The sequence below is a fragment of the Pseudochaenichthys georgianus genome, chromosome 9, assembly GCF_902827115.2.
Source record: "Pseudochaenichthys georgianus chromosome 9, fPseGeo1.2, whole genome shotgun sequence".
NCBI lineage: Eukaryota > Metazoa > Chordata > Actinopteri > Perciformes > Channichthyidae > Pseudochaenichthys > Pseudochaenichthys georgianus.
In genome coordinates this window covers 12,039,092-12,054,345 of record NC_047511.1, presented here as the reverse complement: position 1 = coordinate 12,054,345, position 15,254 = coordinate 12,039,092, and the positions used below count along the sequence as shown (strand labels likewise).

General features: G+C 40.1%; 1 protein-coding gene across 1 annotated transcript; it reads right to left on the bottom strand.

The window, feature by feature from the left end:
* Positions 1-1,961: 1,961 nt before the first annotated feature.
* On the bottom strand, positions 1,962-7,096 carry grsf1 (G-rich RNA sequence binding factor 1). The gene is made up of 10 exons (XM_034090996.2): positions 6,715-7,096; positions 6,357-6,501; positions 5,892-6,047; positions 5,445-5,579; positions 4,690-4,828; positions 3,923-4,056; positions 2,987-3,057; positions 2,747-2,882; positions 2,293-2,338; positions 1,962-2,092 (listed from the first exon to the last, which is right to left on the bottom strand). Exons 1-9 carry the CDS (start codon positions 6,913-6,915, stop codon positions 2,295-2,297), a joined length of 1,161 nt encoding a protein of 386 aa, XP_033946887.1. The 5' UTR covers positions 6,916-7,096; the 3' UTR covers positions 1,962-2,092; positions 2,293-2,294.
* Between the last annotated feature and the right edge of the window lie 8,158 nt (positions 7,097-15,254).

The following is a 15,254-nucleotide window of genomic DNA, read 5'->3' as shown; positions in this document are numbered from 1 at the left end:
TTAAGAATTCCCGTGTTCAGTCTCCAGATTGTGCTTTTCCTTTCTAGTCCTAGATTTAGTGCCATGGAGACCGGGGCATGGTCCGCTAAGTCCATGGTCCCTATACTGCCATTTTGAACCCTATAAAAATCTTTCTGATACATAAACAGATAATCAAGCCTTGAATATACTGAGTGTGAGTAAAAGGTAAAATCTTTCGTAGACGGATTTAGGTCTCGCCATATATCCGAGAGCCCTAGGTCTCCCAAGATCAATTGAATGTTCTTGGTGATTTTGTTCCCTCCTAAGGAAAGGGGTTTTGATGCATCTGAAGTTGGGTTAAGTTAACATTGAAATCTCCCCCACAAATTGGAATTCCTTGGGCCTCCAATGTTATTATTTCAAAAATGCGTTTGTAAAATGACCATTCAGATCCCGGGGGGGCATATACATTCAGGAGGGTAACTAAAGTACCCTCCAAATAAGTACATATCTCCCATCTTTGTCCTTTTTTTCATATGTGCATTCAAAATGTAATTTACTGGAGATTAACATTGTTACGCGCCTCCTAGATCCCTTTCTGTAAGAGGATGAATATGGACTGAAGTTCCACTTTAAGTTGTTGGTGTTCCTGTTCTGTTAGATGAGTCTCCTGAAGGAGGGCTATTTCTGCTCCATCTCTTTTTAATTTTGATTTCCCAGACCGTTCACATTGTATGTAATTACTTTAATTGACCCTTTACTTTGCATGGTGATTATTTGCCTTTATTTTAAATCCATGAGTTCCTACATTTAAATCATTTCTCACATCCCCTGTTGTGTATATATATAACATTAATAAAATCCAAAACTATAACCAAAAAAAGTATAACAAAATAATATCCACAAACATAAGTGACATTGACTTCCAGATTTATGGCCACATATTGGGCCTTGGAGTGTGGAGGGAAAGTCTCTTCCTCTTAGTGATGGGAGGGGGCCCTCTTCAGCCCTTAAGCCAGGGGTGTCAAACTCAATTTAATCGCAGGCCACATTAGCATTATGGTTGCACTCAAAGGGCCGGTTGTAACTTTAAGACTATATATAATATATAGAGAATAATGTATGATATTACATTATTACCTTTGCTTTGGATTATTATCGGATAGGATAATAACTTAGTAATTAACTACGTCTGAAAGCAGAAGTCTAGGGCAAATAATTGCAAGTCTCTTCAGTTCGCATGTCACAAAATGAGATGCATTGTGGGACATGTAGTTTATGAACAACGTGTTTCTGTAAAGCGGCATGTAGCTGTATAATAAACATATTTTATTCTTTCATAGCTCTTGCGGGCCACATAAAATGAGGTCTCGGGCCAGATTTGGCCCCCGGGCCTTGAGTTTGACTCCCCTGCCTTAAGCTGATACAAGGGTCCATAGAATACAGAGAGTAGCAAACCGACCCAACATTTGGCTCACATGTGCCCGTGGTATAAGCCTTCTATTCAATTTGGTCTCAACCTTTGGGTAGGGAGAAAATAATAAGTCTCAGTTGCCTCAAAATAGCCATTTGCAATTAGTTTTACCATTCAAATCAACCTTTTTATTTCTGATCGAAACACAAATCACTTTAGATGCTAGTTTTTGTAAAGCATAAGCACTTTCTGTAAATGGATTACATAATTGGATGTTATCTCAAAGGTGAATCAACTAGCGCATGGTGCCTAATATGCCAAGAATCATGCTGCTATTTTCATTGCTTAATACAATGGTGGTGGTCAAATGTGAAATAGGTTATACTATAAGGGGAGGCCCGTTTGGTTAATTGCTTCATAAGTTTAGGGGATATTGAAACATCAGATTTACAGTAAAAGTGTCCACAATTTTTCAAATTGTATCGACAAGAATAATGAAATGGTTTGGTTTCACTCCACCTTCAAAGCAGATTAGCATGCATCATTATGGGGGAGTTGAAGAAAAACTCAGCTGAATCTCACACGGTTCCAGTTACAAACTTATTTTTATTTTGACACAAGGAATGTTTCTTGTTTGAAGTCCAAGTAGGGTTGAACATAAATACAATAGTCCTGTGTACTGTATGTGTGTTTTTTGGCATCTGGGACGGCATTCACCTGCAGGAGACGGTACAATGTGTTAAACCACATCCAGAGTTGAAAAGTATAGCAGAGATTAAGTAAGGTAAAACAAGTGAATTCAAATTTAAATATATTAGAATATCTAATAATAAACTGTCTTTTAGAAATGAAGAAATGCAGCAGATTTTTTCAAGTTGGACTTTTAAACATTGTGGACCTAATTCAGTGTTTCTCACCTTCAATAATCTGAAGAGTTCAGGAATAACTCCACGTATCTTTGTCCTAAAAATCAAAGAAGGTTCAAATGTTCAGTTAACCCGCAGTGACACAAACACAACAGTGATTATCCTATCGGTTTTTTATAATGTAACGAATAATGTTGTAGCAGACTAGTAAAACTGGGGATTAGATCACATTTAAGATGCTTCAACCATAACATACATAGAAGATGTTGTTGACTGTTTGCTTTATCTAAAATGATAACGTACATTAAAAAATAAACGGAACTGTTAAGAATACGAAGGCGGTGTACGAGGATAAATAATAAGTGATGGACATTACTTCCATCATGGTGACATCTAAAAAAAAAAAAACTGTATAAAAAACTTGCTACAACATCCTGACAAATGAAAGTAAATAACAAACACCATACAGTATCTACACCAGCACCAGCTGTCCCTCCGCTCTCACCTATGTAATCTCTGTCTCTGGACATGGCGCTCAAGGCGTCCTGGTGGGTGTTGAAGTAAACTTCGGCCTCTCCATTCGGCCGCCCTTCAGGACTGCACACAATGGTGATTTTAGACACAACTAGAGGACTGAAGAACTGCGGGAGAAAAACATACCCATAAAATATCAAATCACATGACGATTTACCTTTAATAAAACAAGACCACCATCTTCAACTTCTCAGAGTTACTTAGTTTTTACCTTAACAACGTCTTCTGCGGACACCTGGTAAGGAAGTCCTCTCATGTGGATGTGGTGGCCCTGAGGGGATCCTGATGGAGCATATATAAACAGATTACACCAGTAAATACAAAATAAATCATTTACCACAAAAAAAGCCAACATACATTTATTATCTTTAATAAGCCACCACTTAAAAACAGCTAAAGAGATAATCACTGTTTTAAAAGAAAACATGTATTGCCCAGAGTTCCCGTTAGCCGGTAATTACCGGACTATGACCGGTAAAATATGCTGAAGACCGGCAAATCTACATCTCTCCGGTCAAAAATAATTTTCGTTTAGCGCAATACCGCATCAGTTGCACAACTTGCGCCATTTATGTGACAGACAAGAAGAGTCAATTATAATGTCTAACACGTAATGTGGAGAAAGAGATGTCCTGTATGGGTTGATTGCTATGCTTGATCTGTTGGTAATGCTAGATCTGATCGATATGGACATAAACGTGAGTGAAGTCTAATCTGATGGGAGAGAGAGAGATCAGCTGCTGCTGACGAGTCGACACGCAGCTCTGCATAATCACATGCAGCGGTGAGCGGACAAAACACACACTTCAGGTTAGAATATCACACGTAGCTATTTTAATTACCTCTCAAACTACCTAAACTAGTTATAGATATGTTTAGTTCTACTGTCGGGTCACTCATTACTGATCCGCGAACTGCTTGATACTGGCAGGCTGTCAGGAGAGGGAGAGCGCTCCGTTTATTATTTCCGTGTTATTGTAAGTTACTGTACACTTTGACCGGCGAAAAAATATTCTAACGGGAACTCTAGTATTACCACAGTTTGGGTTGTGTGAATTGTGTTAGTGTAATAGAAAAATACATTGTAAATAAGCTGCTGATTAAGTCCATCTAGTGTTTAAGCTACCGTGCCGTAAAAAGCCCTCACCTTGGCTGTCCCATGGGTCAGAGGCCTTCCTCCTGTTTGTGAACTGAGTGCCGGTCTGAGGAGAGACTGAACTACTCTTCCCGACCCAACTGGAGTAGATCTGGTCAGCACTGCTGGGAAACACCTCGATGTATCTGCAAATCGAACAACAGGGGGTGAGCATATCCCTTGTGCCTCACTAGGTTGATTGCTTTATAGCATTGTGTGTGTGTGTTAATTAAACATTCTGGCAGAGGTGAGTTCCCCCCTCCCTCCCTCCCATTTCCCTGTATTTTGGATGTTCAATGTCAGATTCCTGTAATAAGTGTTTCCGTTGAGAACCAGTTTTTGATCCCTTGTCCATTAAAACATGAAATCCTTCATTTTATTATTACATTGTTTTTCAATCTAAAGCGGTGCCTCTAAAATTGTAGTTTCTTACCATTTTCTGCCAGAAACAGTTCTCATGTTTGGGGCAACAGTGTCTTTATTAAACAAACTTGCATTAAAAAGGCTCTAGATTCTGAAAATAAATAAATATTTGGTATTTAGTAGTTAAGAAATGTAACTCAGTGAAGGTGGAAAAATATCATTAATATTAACTATATCTATGGCAGTTGTCTTTATTACCCTATCCAACACATTGGTGTACTGAGAGGTACTATTCTTTTTAAACGTTGAGGTTTAACAAGGGTTAAAGGAGCTTTCTGGTATTTGCACAGTAACACCAGCGGCTGTCAGTTGGAAGTGAACAGATTACGGGTGGTGTGAGCGCAGCAGCATCCTACCTGTGTCCAATGAGCTCTCTGTCTTTCTGCAGAGCTTCCTCAGCTGCTTCTTTAGAGGAAAATTGCACAAAGGCCTCTCCAGAGTTTTTCCCTTTGCGGTTTTGGACGAAGGTGATCCCACTCCCCACTATTTCCAAACCTGAGGGACGCAAAGACACTGAATGAAATGTTTGGCATTTAAGAAAAATACCTTTTTTCAAATATAGATAATGTTTTCCTTTATCGTTCTACCTCTGAAATATAAAAATGATGTAACTTAACTAGACTTCACAACGCTCTGGGACTCTTAGGATCAAACAATAATAGGCAGCCACCACAGGATAAAAACGTTTACAACTCTTATTATGCTATTATACTGATACAATAGTTTAGCCTAATGTCTTGCCTAATGGCTGATTTCAATCACAATAAATATAAATGCTAACAGAAAGAGAAAGCAGGCCCGTTTAAGCTTTTTGTATCCGTCCGCGAGCATGACGCCATCCACGATCAATTAACTACCCCTCCTGTACCTGTTCGCTTCAGATCTGTGGGAAACACTGAGTCCAACTTTTTGTGCCCACCCAAAACCCTCTTTTTAAGCTAGTGCTCTGCTCACATAGATAGAAAATAGATTCGGAGAGAAAAATGCACACATACATTCACACAGTGAAATGTGACCTCTGCATTTAACCCATCCTAGTACTAGGAGCAGTGGGCAGCCATTGTGCAGCGCCCTGGGAATGCCATATCTCCAGAAAATGAGAGAAGTTCACCTGAAAAAAATTGGACAATGTCGTCCTCGGTGGAGGTGTAGGGGAGACCTCTGATACGCACGACTCCGACATCAGATGGAACTTGGACGGCTTTCTTCAGGAATTCTTCAGCTTGGCTGCTATTCACTTCATACACTGAAAACCCAGCAAGCAGGACATGAGCATCCGTCTGTATATTACATGCGTTAATAAGCCAATTTTTCAAATGAATTCTAGTTTAAAACATTTCGGACAAATCTTACTTGATAAAAAAAAAAGCCCAATAACTTATTTGAATAACAAGATTGAAATACACACTTCTGATTTCCCCTAACCCCTCTGGACACCCATGATGTCTGCTACATGTTCCTGCTCCAGCATGTCAAAATGTCCCCTCAGCATGTGGTTTTTGACCAGTAAGAATACAATGAGACGGTTTTTGACCTGTAAGAATACAATGAGACGAACCTTCCACATATCGCGGGCCGAGGTACTGTCGGTGCTTCTCCAGAGCTTTTCTGACATCGTCTTCGTGCTCCACCTGGATGAAGGCCTCTCCTGACGGCCTCCCGTTCCTATCCAGAGCGAGATGGATCCCCTTCTCCCCGTCAAGGATCCTACACTCTAAAACACGGTAAACGTACTTTATTAGTATTTACTATCTCTCACAACCTTAATTTTTAACCATTATCATTCGTTGTATGCCGAGTTGTTTTATGGTTCTCTTTTTTATGTTAGACAATAAGGAGGACAACAGGCGTAATCATTTTATAGCACAGTGAACAATAAGGATTTTAACTTGAGACCCATGTTTATGGTATTGATACGTGATAGAGTTATGATCAAAATTAAGTTCCTGAAAAAAGTGTCCCCACCACTTTCTAACAAAGTGACGGCCTTGTTTGTGACAGTCGTTTTTTGACTTCTGCTCACCTGAGAAAAACTGCAGGAGGTCCTGCACCGAGCACGACCAGGGGAGCCCTCTGACCTCCATTAAGTACACCTCCTTCTTCTCTGGCTCTGGTTCCGGCTGATATGGCGTCAGCGGAGGGTATTCATCTTCCAGCGGTTGTCCAGCCTGAAAAAAATATGGAAAAGTCAGTTGCACATCATCAGCCATATGAAACCAACAGATAAACTACAATCACTTGAAGAGGTATGCTGTGGATGTATCAATCTGCATCGGCTACGGAGTATAAACGCTAGCATTTCACTTGAGTGGGGTTTATGCAGTTCGACTACAGTAGGACTTTGAATGCACTAATGCTAATTCCCTGTGTAAGAGACTCACCTTGGTACAGAAGCTGGTTCTCACTGCGAGCTGCAGCGGACATACTGGCCGGGTTGTGGATGTCCATGTCGGTTGTGAAGTGAAGCCGGACCCGGCTGACAACACGCTACTGCTGCGTCTTGTTGTGATGCATGTCGGTAACTTTCTTACTGCGACACACCGCCGCAGTAAACACAACAGAAACTTACTGTTCTGTGACATGTTAGCAGAGCCTATCCGGGTTTCAGGTCAGGTGTTTTAGAATAAAATAAGTAGATGTAACTAGCCGTTCTACGTTAATTTCTATTTTATTTCTGACCAGCTAGATTCGCTACCGGTTTAGACTGACTCACGTGGGGTTAGTCAAGGACATATGTTAAGGGATGGAACGGTGCTAACAAGCTAACAGTGAAATCCTTTATACTTCCGGTGAACCTTTCACAAAAAACGTTGAATGACCATATCAAATACCATTCTAATTTTGATCACCTCAAAGAGCGATTGATTTTAAACTCAAATGGAGCATTTTATAAATTATCAATATCAAAAGTGACCACCAGGCTCACTGGATTATTATTTGAATTTAGAAACGTCTAAACACTAACTAGAATTATAACACAAACGTTACAATAATGGTCATTAAAGTCCCTTCATTTTAATTTGTAGGCTGTATAGGAACAGCTGATCGTACTAACTTCCACAAACTTGTCAACCGTCTATTCCCTCAAGTACTTCCGGTCTCTCACTGTGCTCTTGGTAAAGTCTCCTGTATGCTGCCACCTACAGGTCAGGATGCCAAAAATCCTCATTTTGGTGGTTATTCCGGTGGTGCAGATTCTGATTAATGATGTGAAATATAAACAACCCTTAAAGCAGACTTTAGTTACACCTGAGTAAAATTCAGGGAAAGGTGATTGTCAAGTGCCAACAATCAGGCGAGATATTTGAGAAGACTAAACATTTATCTGCAGATCTCTATAAAGTATATTCATTCATCGTTATTCTCTACTAATAGTTAATTGAAAACTGTATAATTGCTATTTTGCACATCCCTTTCAAGATTTCAATGTTTTCTAAGGTTTATTGACATATCATATACACAACTACGGTGTAGTTATGCAATGAATGAAAAACTTGAATGAAAAACACAGGTTCCTCAACAGTGCATTACAAGACATCTATTAATATGTGTGTATACCTCCACCATTAAACTGTCAAATTATGCACGTTTTCTTATACTATCTACATACATATTTTAAGAGTATAATACATATGTATAATATCAGTTAAAATAAGTGCTTCAACATAGTTAACATTGCTGGAGGTATGCACAAATATTGATAGATGTCTTGTAATGCACTGTTGAGGAACCTGTGACCCAAGTTTTTCATTCATTGCATAACTACACCGTAGTTGTGTATAATATGATATGTCAATAAACCTAGACAATCTTGAAATCTTGAAAGGGATGTGCAAAATAGTCATTATATACAGTATTTAATTAACTATTACTAGAGAATAACGAGTAATGAATGTACTTTATAGGGATCCTATTAATATCTAATAATAAAATAATAAAATGCAATAACGTGCTTTAACCACAAGGTGTCCCTTTATATCAGCTGTGCACCGTTATGGTGTAAATACAGCCTATCTACCAATTGGATCAAAGATAAAAGTCAGCCAAATTAGTATTGATACTGCAAGGAGACGTATTGTGTGAAAAGAAATGTAAGATGTTGTTTAATTGATGATATATTTATGATCCACGTCACATATTCAGTTTTGGCGGCAGTTATTCCTGTTTGTCTAGAAGTCTTCTCATCAGGGCTCTATAAATAGAGTACTACGACAGATAATATTTAATGCAGCCGAACCGTGTATTACAATGCTGTTATGTGATGACTTTCAAAGAGAAAAGCAAGCACACTCGGAATAAAGTTTGCGCTATGGACCAACACTATAAATTGACGGGGAAGGGGGTAGCAATAAAGATAACACCATTAAACAGTTACACAAGATAACAGAAATCATATCGATAGCAGCGTCCCTAGCAACCACCTTGGTAACAATGAAAACGTTGAATGGACACAATTTCCTGTAGTAATCTTCGTAATAACTAGCAAACTAAAGATCATGTACATCCACTGCACACATAATCTGAAATAACAACTCATATTTCTCGCATCAAATGACATCAAAACGCATTTTAATGGCCAAACTAACTTAAAATAGGCATTTTCCACCGAGAATAAAACGAAGGTCGGCCATGTTTTTTTTTCTTCTGCGGGAAGAAATTTGAAGATAACGTGACATAGACGCCAGCCATTTGAAATGAATGGTGAAAAAAAACGTAGGGATTCTACAATTTCAGAGGCGTTTTTGTAGAAATACTAAGTTGTGGACCAACGTAGTTAGTACACGTTTAGATGTGAGACTGGGTTGGGTACGCAGTGTTTTATGAATCAGAAAATGTCTGTGCATATTTATTTGCTGTGTCCTACGTAAGCAACCTTCCCACGTGAATCCTATGCAAGGCTTTATAAATGAGGCCCCTGAGCGTTGTGATTCAGTTCAATCGATCTAAAGCACTTTCTATCTCAATCGGATTTATCTGTATAAATAAAGGTTTGAAATGAAATTGAGGGGCAGCGAGGCTTTGTTTGTCATCGGTGACGTCACTGGCCCAAAGCGACACAAGCCTCGATACAAGCTTCACAAAGAACTTCTGTCGGATTACTCAACACATGCTCCGAAGCCTCGGCGCAATATGTAACATCACTATTTTCTGGTACGAAAGATGATGAGCAAAAACACTACTGTGCGTTAGCATCAGGGCCGCCCCTCCCTACAGACCATTCACACAGACTGCGTTGGGCCTCATCTCGCGGAGGGGGCCTCAGCTTGCGGAGGGTGCTTCATTTTGCTGAGGGAGCCTCAACTGAAGCGCAAATGCAGCGCACCTACAGTGTACGCGCGCCCTCCCCCCCCCCCCGAGACACAGAGGGCCTCATCATATAACTTTGTGTGGGGCCACAAGTTGGTCAGGGGCCCCTGGTTAGCATAAACCCATCGTGGCAGCCTGCTGCAGGGTGGTGACATTCTGCTAAACAGTATGTTTGGGCCGACAGTTTTTAAATTCCTCTAGCTCACACACTGCAGCCATGTCTTCTTCTTTAATATCCTTACACCTTTTTCTTTAGAAGGTTTCTTTTCTCCATTGCAAAGTCGACAAAGGTCTGGCCAGGTGCTTTCTAGAGCCCATGAAAGAAACACTGTCATAGGCCTCAGGCCCTAACCCATATGCCTTTAGGATAGCACCTTAAACCTTGTCATACACAAGAGTATCTTAAACAGGAAGAGAAGAGCAATCCGTCTGAGCCTTCCAGACTAACTTACACTGTTAAAGTATGGCCCACACATCTTCCAGCCAGCAAAGCAATAGCAATGTGTTCAAACACACTAAAGTAGGACTCAACTTCAATCTTGCGAAAGATTGGAACCAGCAGAATGTTAATACTCACATTATGATCAAAGCAGCAGCAGCAGCAGCAGAACGTCACAGCGGTTGTGTACCAGAAGAGGTAACATCTAAACTTGTCTGCAGCTCTAGCTGACACATTTGGATAGCTGTGTCTGCCTCCAACTTTTGAATTTCCAGCTCCCTGGACCTGAAACCCTCGCTCCTCCTGCTTCAACTAGAGACGAGCTAACCGCAGCTTGGCATCTAATTTAGAACCAGTACTATATGAGAGGAGTCACTCAACACGATGGAGGTCATACTTGTTACGTTCCTTTATAAGCTAGGAGTAAAAGGGTAACATATCAAATAACCAGGAGGAAAAGAAAAAGAGGAAACTGATTTGCAAACCAATAGATAATGTGTTAATGAAATTGAATTAAAACAAATAACATGTCTCACACAGACACAAGAGAGAAGGACTACACATACTGTATAACTGAACTGACATTTTAACTTCCAAACAATACACAAGAATATTTGGAAAACAAAACAATACAGTATCAATTAATAAACAAAATAAGAGTTGCCTGATTTCTCTGCACAATGTTGTATACCTTTTTCTATTTCTATACATCTCAGTGTCACTTAAATCATATCCTAAAAACTACATTACAAGTAAAAATCCTGAATTCAAAATGTAATTATGTAAAAGTACGAAAGTACAATTACTACCCCCCTATCACCTCTGAGGATACTCTTCCTTCACCCCACAGCTCTCTCTACTCTCCATTCACCCTCGCCCACCCTCCTGGAGATCGCTGAACACATGAAAGAGATACAGAGGGTTGGCACCGATTCCTTCCTGGAGTTCAATAACCAAACTAAGGCGATACGCAGGGCTGGCAGCATGTCCTTTACCCCCGCTCCTCAACGACGCCCATCAAAATCACCGAAGCAGAGATGCGCACCACCTCCCCCGTCTCCGTCACCGTGCCTACGTCAACCACCTCCTCCCCCTGGACGCGCACCAACACCCCTGTCACCATGCCTACCACAATCATCCGGACCAAAACGTCCTCCCCCCCTTCAAGACTGCTGTCTCCGAAACCTGATAAGGATGTGTGTGTAAAAAACGCAAACTCTAACTGATATGTGTTGGGTCTAGGCTCAAGGGCGTATGGCACTCTCAACTCTTTCCAGGACAAGCCGGGGCCCTGCCTGCCTATAGCTTTGCCGATATCTGTCTTGATAGGTAATAGATTAAGAGCGGTGAATCAGCTTAGACACAGGAAGCGCTCACAAGTTTGTGTGAGTTTATCAAATTTAGAAGTAATTCCATGTCAGCCACAGCTTGTTACAAAAAACCTGACTGATAGTGTGTTCAACAAACTTAAGCTTTATTAAATGGCAGGTCTTTGGCAGGTAAAACATTTTTAATCAATGATTTTATCACTGAGCACAATCTCGATTTTTTTTTTTTATCGGAAACATGGATTGAACAAAAATAACAGTGCAGCTTTTCTTATCGAATCAACCCCTCCCAACTTTAGTTTTATGAGTCAGGAAAGAATGCATAAGAGAGGAGGTGAAGTTGCTATTTTGTACAATGATTCCGTTCAATGCAGGGAGACATCTTATGGGAACTTTGCTTCTTTTGAATATGTGGCCCTTCAGCTGAAATGCTCCTCTCGAGCTCTGTTCCTAAATATCTATAGGCCACCCTAATACTGTGCAAGCTTTTTTGATGACTTTACTGAACTGCTGTCTATAGTGTGTATTGACTTTGACCGGCTAGTCATTGTTGGTGATTTTAACATCCATGTTGACAACCCCCAGGACAGAGGGGCAAAAGAACTGTTTTGTGTTCTTGATAACTATGGACTGACTCAGCATGTGACGGAGGTGGAGCCCACGCACAATAAGGGGCACACTCTGGACTTAATTATCTCAAAGGGTCTGAATATCTCTAAGGTTGAGGTGACTGATGTTGCACTCTCTGATCATTCCTATGTTTCTTTGAGAGCTCTATTTCTGTTCACAAACATTTTCAAAAAGAGGTAACCACAAAGCGATATTTAACTGAAAACACTAGGGAAATGTTTACTCAAAATTTTTCTTCCACACTTGCCCCTGCTAACATCTCAGTAAATGAGCTAGTAGATCATTTTAATTCAAAAATTAAAAATGTTATAGATGCCATTGCTCCAACTAGGGTAAAGGAAGTGACTGGGAAGAAAATATCTCCATGTAGAAAGGCCATGACCGTGAGAACAGAGAAAAAAGAGTGTTGAAAAGCTAAACGCAGGTGGCGAAAAACAAATCTCCAGGTGCACTTTGAAATCTATAAAGAGAGACTTGGCCTTTATAATTTGGAATTGAAATTTGCCCGACAGTCTTTCTTCTCTGATATCATTGCCAAAAACAAAAACAACGCACGTGCCTTGTTCGCTACCGTCGACAGACTAACTAACCCCCCAGTGTCAGTAGCATCTGAATTTCTATCCACCAGGGCAGTCAGTGCCTCTGTATCAAGAACAGCAAATGGTTTGTCTCTGTGTCCACCTAATATCAATTCAAACACCATGACACAATTCCATCAGATTAATGATAAAAACCTAGAGGACATTATACAACTTCTGAAATCCTCCTCTTGCTGCCTTGATAATATTCCAACAGGGTTTTTCAAAGATGTTTTGCCTTGCATGGCCTCAGATCTACAAATCTCTTTACTCAGGTGTTTTTCCACAGGCCCTGAAAACTGCAGTCATTAAACCGCTCTTAATAAAGCATAATCTAGATGCTTCAGTAATGAACAATTACAGGCCCATATCAAATCTCCCATTTCTAGGTAAAATCATTGAAAAAGTAGTCTTTCAACAGTTGAGTAACTTCTTGCATTTAAATAACTGTTTTGATGTTTTCCAGTCAGGCTTTCGTCCAAACCACAGCACTGAGACTGCTCTTGTAAAGGTCTTCAATGACATCCACTTAAACACAGACAGTGGCAGAACTTCAGTGTTAGTATTATTAGATCTCAGTGCTGCGTCTGACACTGTTGACCACAACATATTACTAGACCAACTAGAAAACTGGGTCGGACTTTTGGAAACAGTTCTAAATTGGTTTGAATCCTACTTAAAAGACAGAAACAACTTCTTCAACTTCAACTGTTTCTATAGGTAAATACAAATCTGAATTGACAAATATGACATGTGGGGTTCCTCAAGGCTCCATCTTGGGGCCTCTTCTCTTTAACATCTACATGCCACCACTGGCTCAGATAATGAAAAACAACAAAATAAGTTACCATAGCTATGCGGATGACACACACATTTACATAACCCTTTCACCAGGAGACTATTCTCCAGTTAAAACACTGAGTAAGTGCATTGAACAAATCAATGACTGGATGTGTCAGAACTTTCTCCAATTAAACAAAGACAAAACTGAGGTAATGGTCTTTGGAGCCAAGGCAGAACGTATAAAAGTTAGCGCTGCGCTTCAGCCTGCAATGTTCAAAACAACAGATAATACCAGAAATCTAGGTGTAGTCATGGACTCTGACCTGAGTTTCAACAGTCACATTAAAACAATTACTAAATCAGCCTACTATAACCAAAAGAACATATCTAGGATTAAAAGACTAATGTCACAGCAGGATTTGGAAAAACGTGTCCATGCTTTTATCTTCAGTAGACTTGACTACTGTAATGGTGTCTTTACAGGTCTCACTAAAAAATTGTATTAGAAAGCTGCAGCTGATTCAGAACGCTGCTGCTAGAGTCCTCACTAACACTAAGACAGTGGATCACATCACTCCTGTTCTGAAGTCTTTACACTGGCTTCCTGTGTGTCTGTGAAGCTGACCGTTGAGCGGCCCAGACCAAGCAAGGAGGCAGAGGCAGAACGTCCAAAAATATAACCCGACGTGGGCATTTATTAAAAACATGGGCACAAAGTTCACAGCCTCAATCCTGCTGTTCTCCTTGTCCACATCCTGCAGCCACAAGGATCTCACACACACACCCAGCCCTCTCAACAGACAGGGCAACAGAGCCTAAATACCCACACTCCAATCATCACAACAAGACACAGGTGAGGGGGGAGGAGACAACACAGGACACCAGGTGCACACAATCATCAGCCACAGACAACATATACTGTGCAATCACGCTAATAAAGTGCCATATTACCCGGCCTGAAGCCGTCAGTCCATAGTGACGAAGTTACCTTCGTCACAGTGTCAAAGAATAGATTTAAAAAATACTGCTGCTGGTTTATAAAGCACTGAATGGTTTAGGCCCAAAATACATTTCTGACCTCCTGCTAAATGATGAACCATCCAGATCTCTCAGGTCTTCAGGGACTGGTCAGCTTTCTGTCCCCAGAGTCAGAACTAAACATGGTAAAGCAGCGTTCAGTTATTATGCTCCAAATATCTGGAACAAACTCCCAGAAACCTGCAGGTCCGCTGCAACTCTTACTACTTTTAAATCCAAGCTGAAGACTTATCTTTTTGTCGCTGCTTTTAATTGAAACTGAGCTGTTGTGTTCATAAAGTGGAACTTCTGTGTGAACTATACATATCTTAAACTGCACTGTAACTTTTTATTCATGTTTTTTATTCATGTATTTTTTCTTTTAATGTTTCTTTTATTATCTTTTACTGTTTTTAAATGCCTTTGTCTGAATGTCTTTCATTTTTGTAAAGCACCTTGAATGTTAAACACCTTGTGTTGAAAGGTGCTATATATATAAACTTGCCTTGCCTTACTAGTTAAGCACAATGGCCTATATTCGAATATTGTATTATTCTAGCATATTATATTATATTTGTATTGCCAACAAATATGTGTCATATAATGTTAGTGTTGTCGTTTCTCAGTGTGGAGCTTTTTTAGAGACTTCAGAAGATATTGGGGACATTTGTATTACAGTAGTTGATCATATCATGTGTTTTTGATATGTAAAAAGTAAATACTAACTGTGGAGTTAACTCCTCTACTCCCTGTACACACACACGACAACACCATCATCAAGTTTGCGGACGACACGACTGCAATCTGCCTGATTATCGAGGGTGACGAGACGGCGTACA

What these genes read in the sequence shown, in the direction of transcription:
- grsf1 (XM_034090996.2), bottom strand. Translation starts at nt 6,915, where the DNA reads ATGTCACAGAACAGTAAGTTTCTGTTGTGTTTACTGCGGCGGTGTGTC. An exon ending in GAACCAGCTTCTGTACCAAG is followed by an intron (nt 6,502 to 6,714) that starts GTGAGTCTCTTA and finishes TATTTTTTTCAG; the next exon opens with GCTGGACAACCGCTGGAAGA. An exon ending in AGAGAGCTCATTGGACACAG is followed by an intron (nt 4,057 to 4,689) that starts GTAGGATGCTGC and finishes TTCGATTTGCAG; the next exon opens with ATACATCGAGGTGTTTCCCA.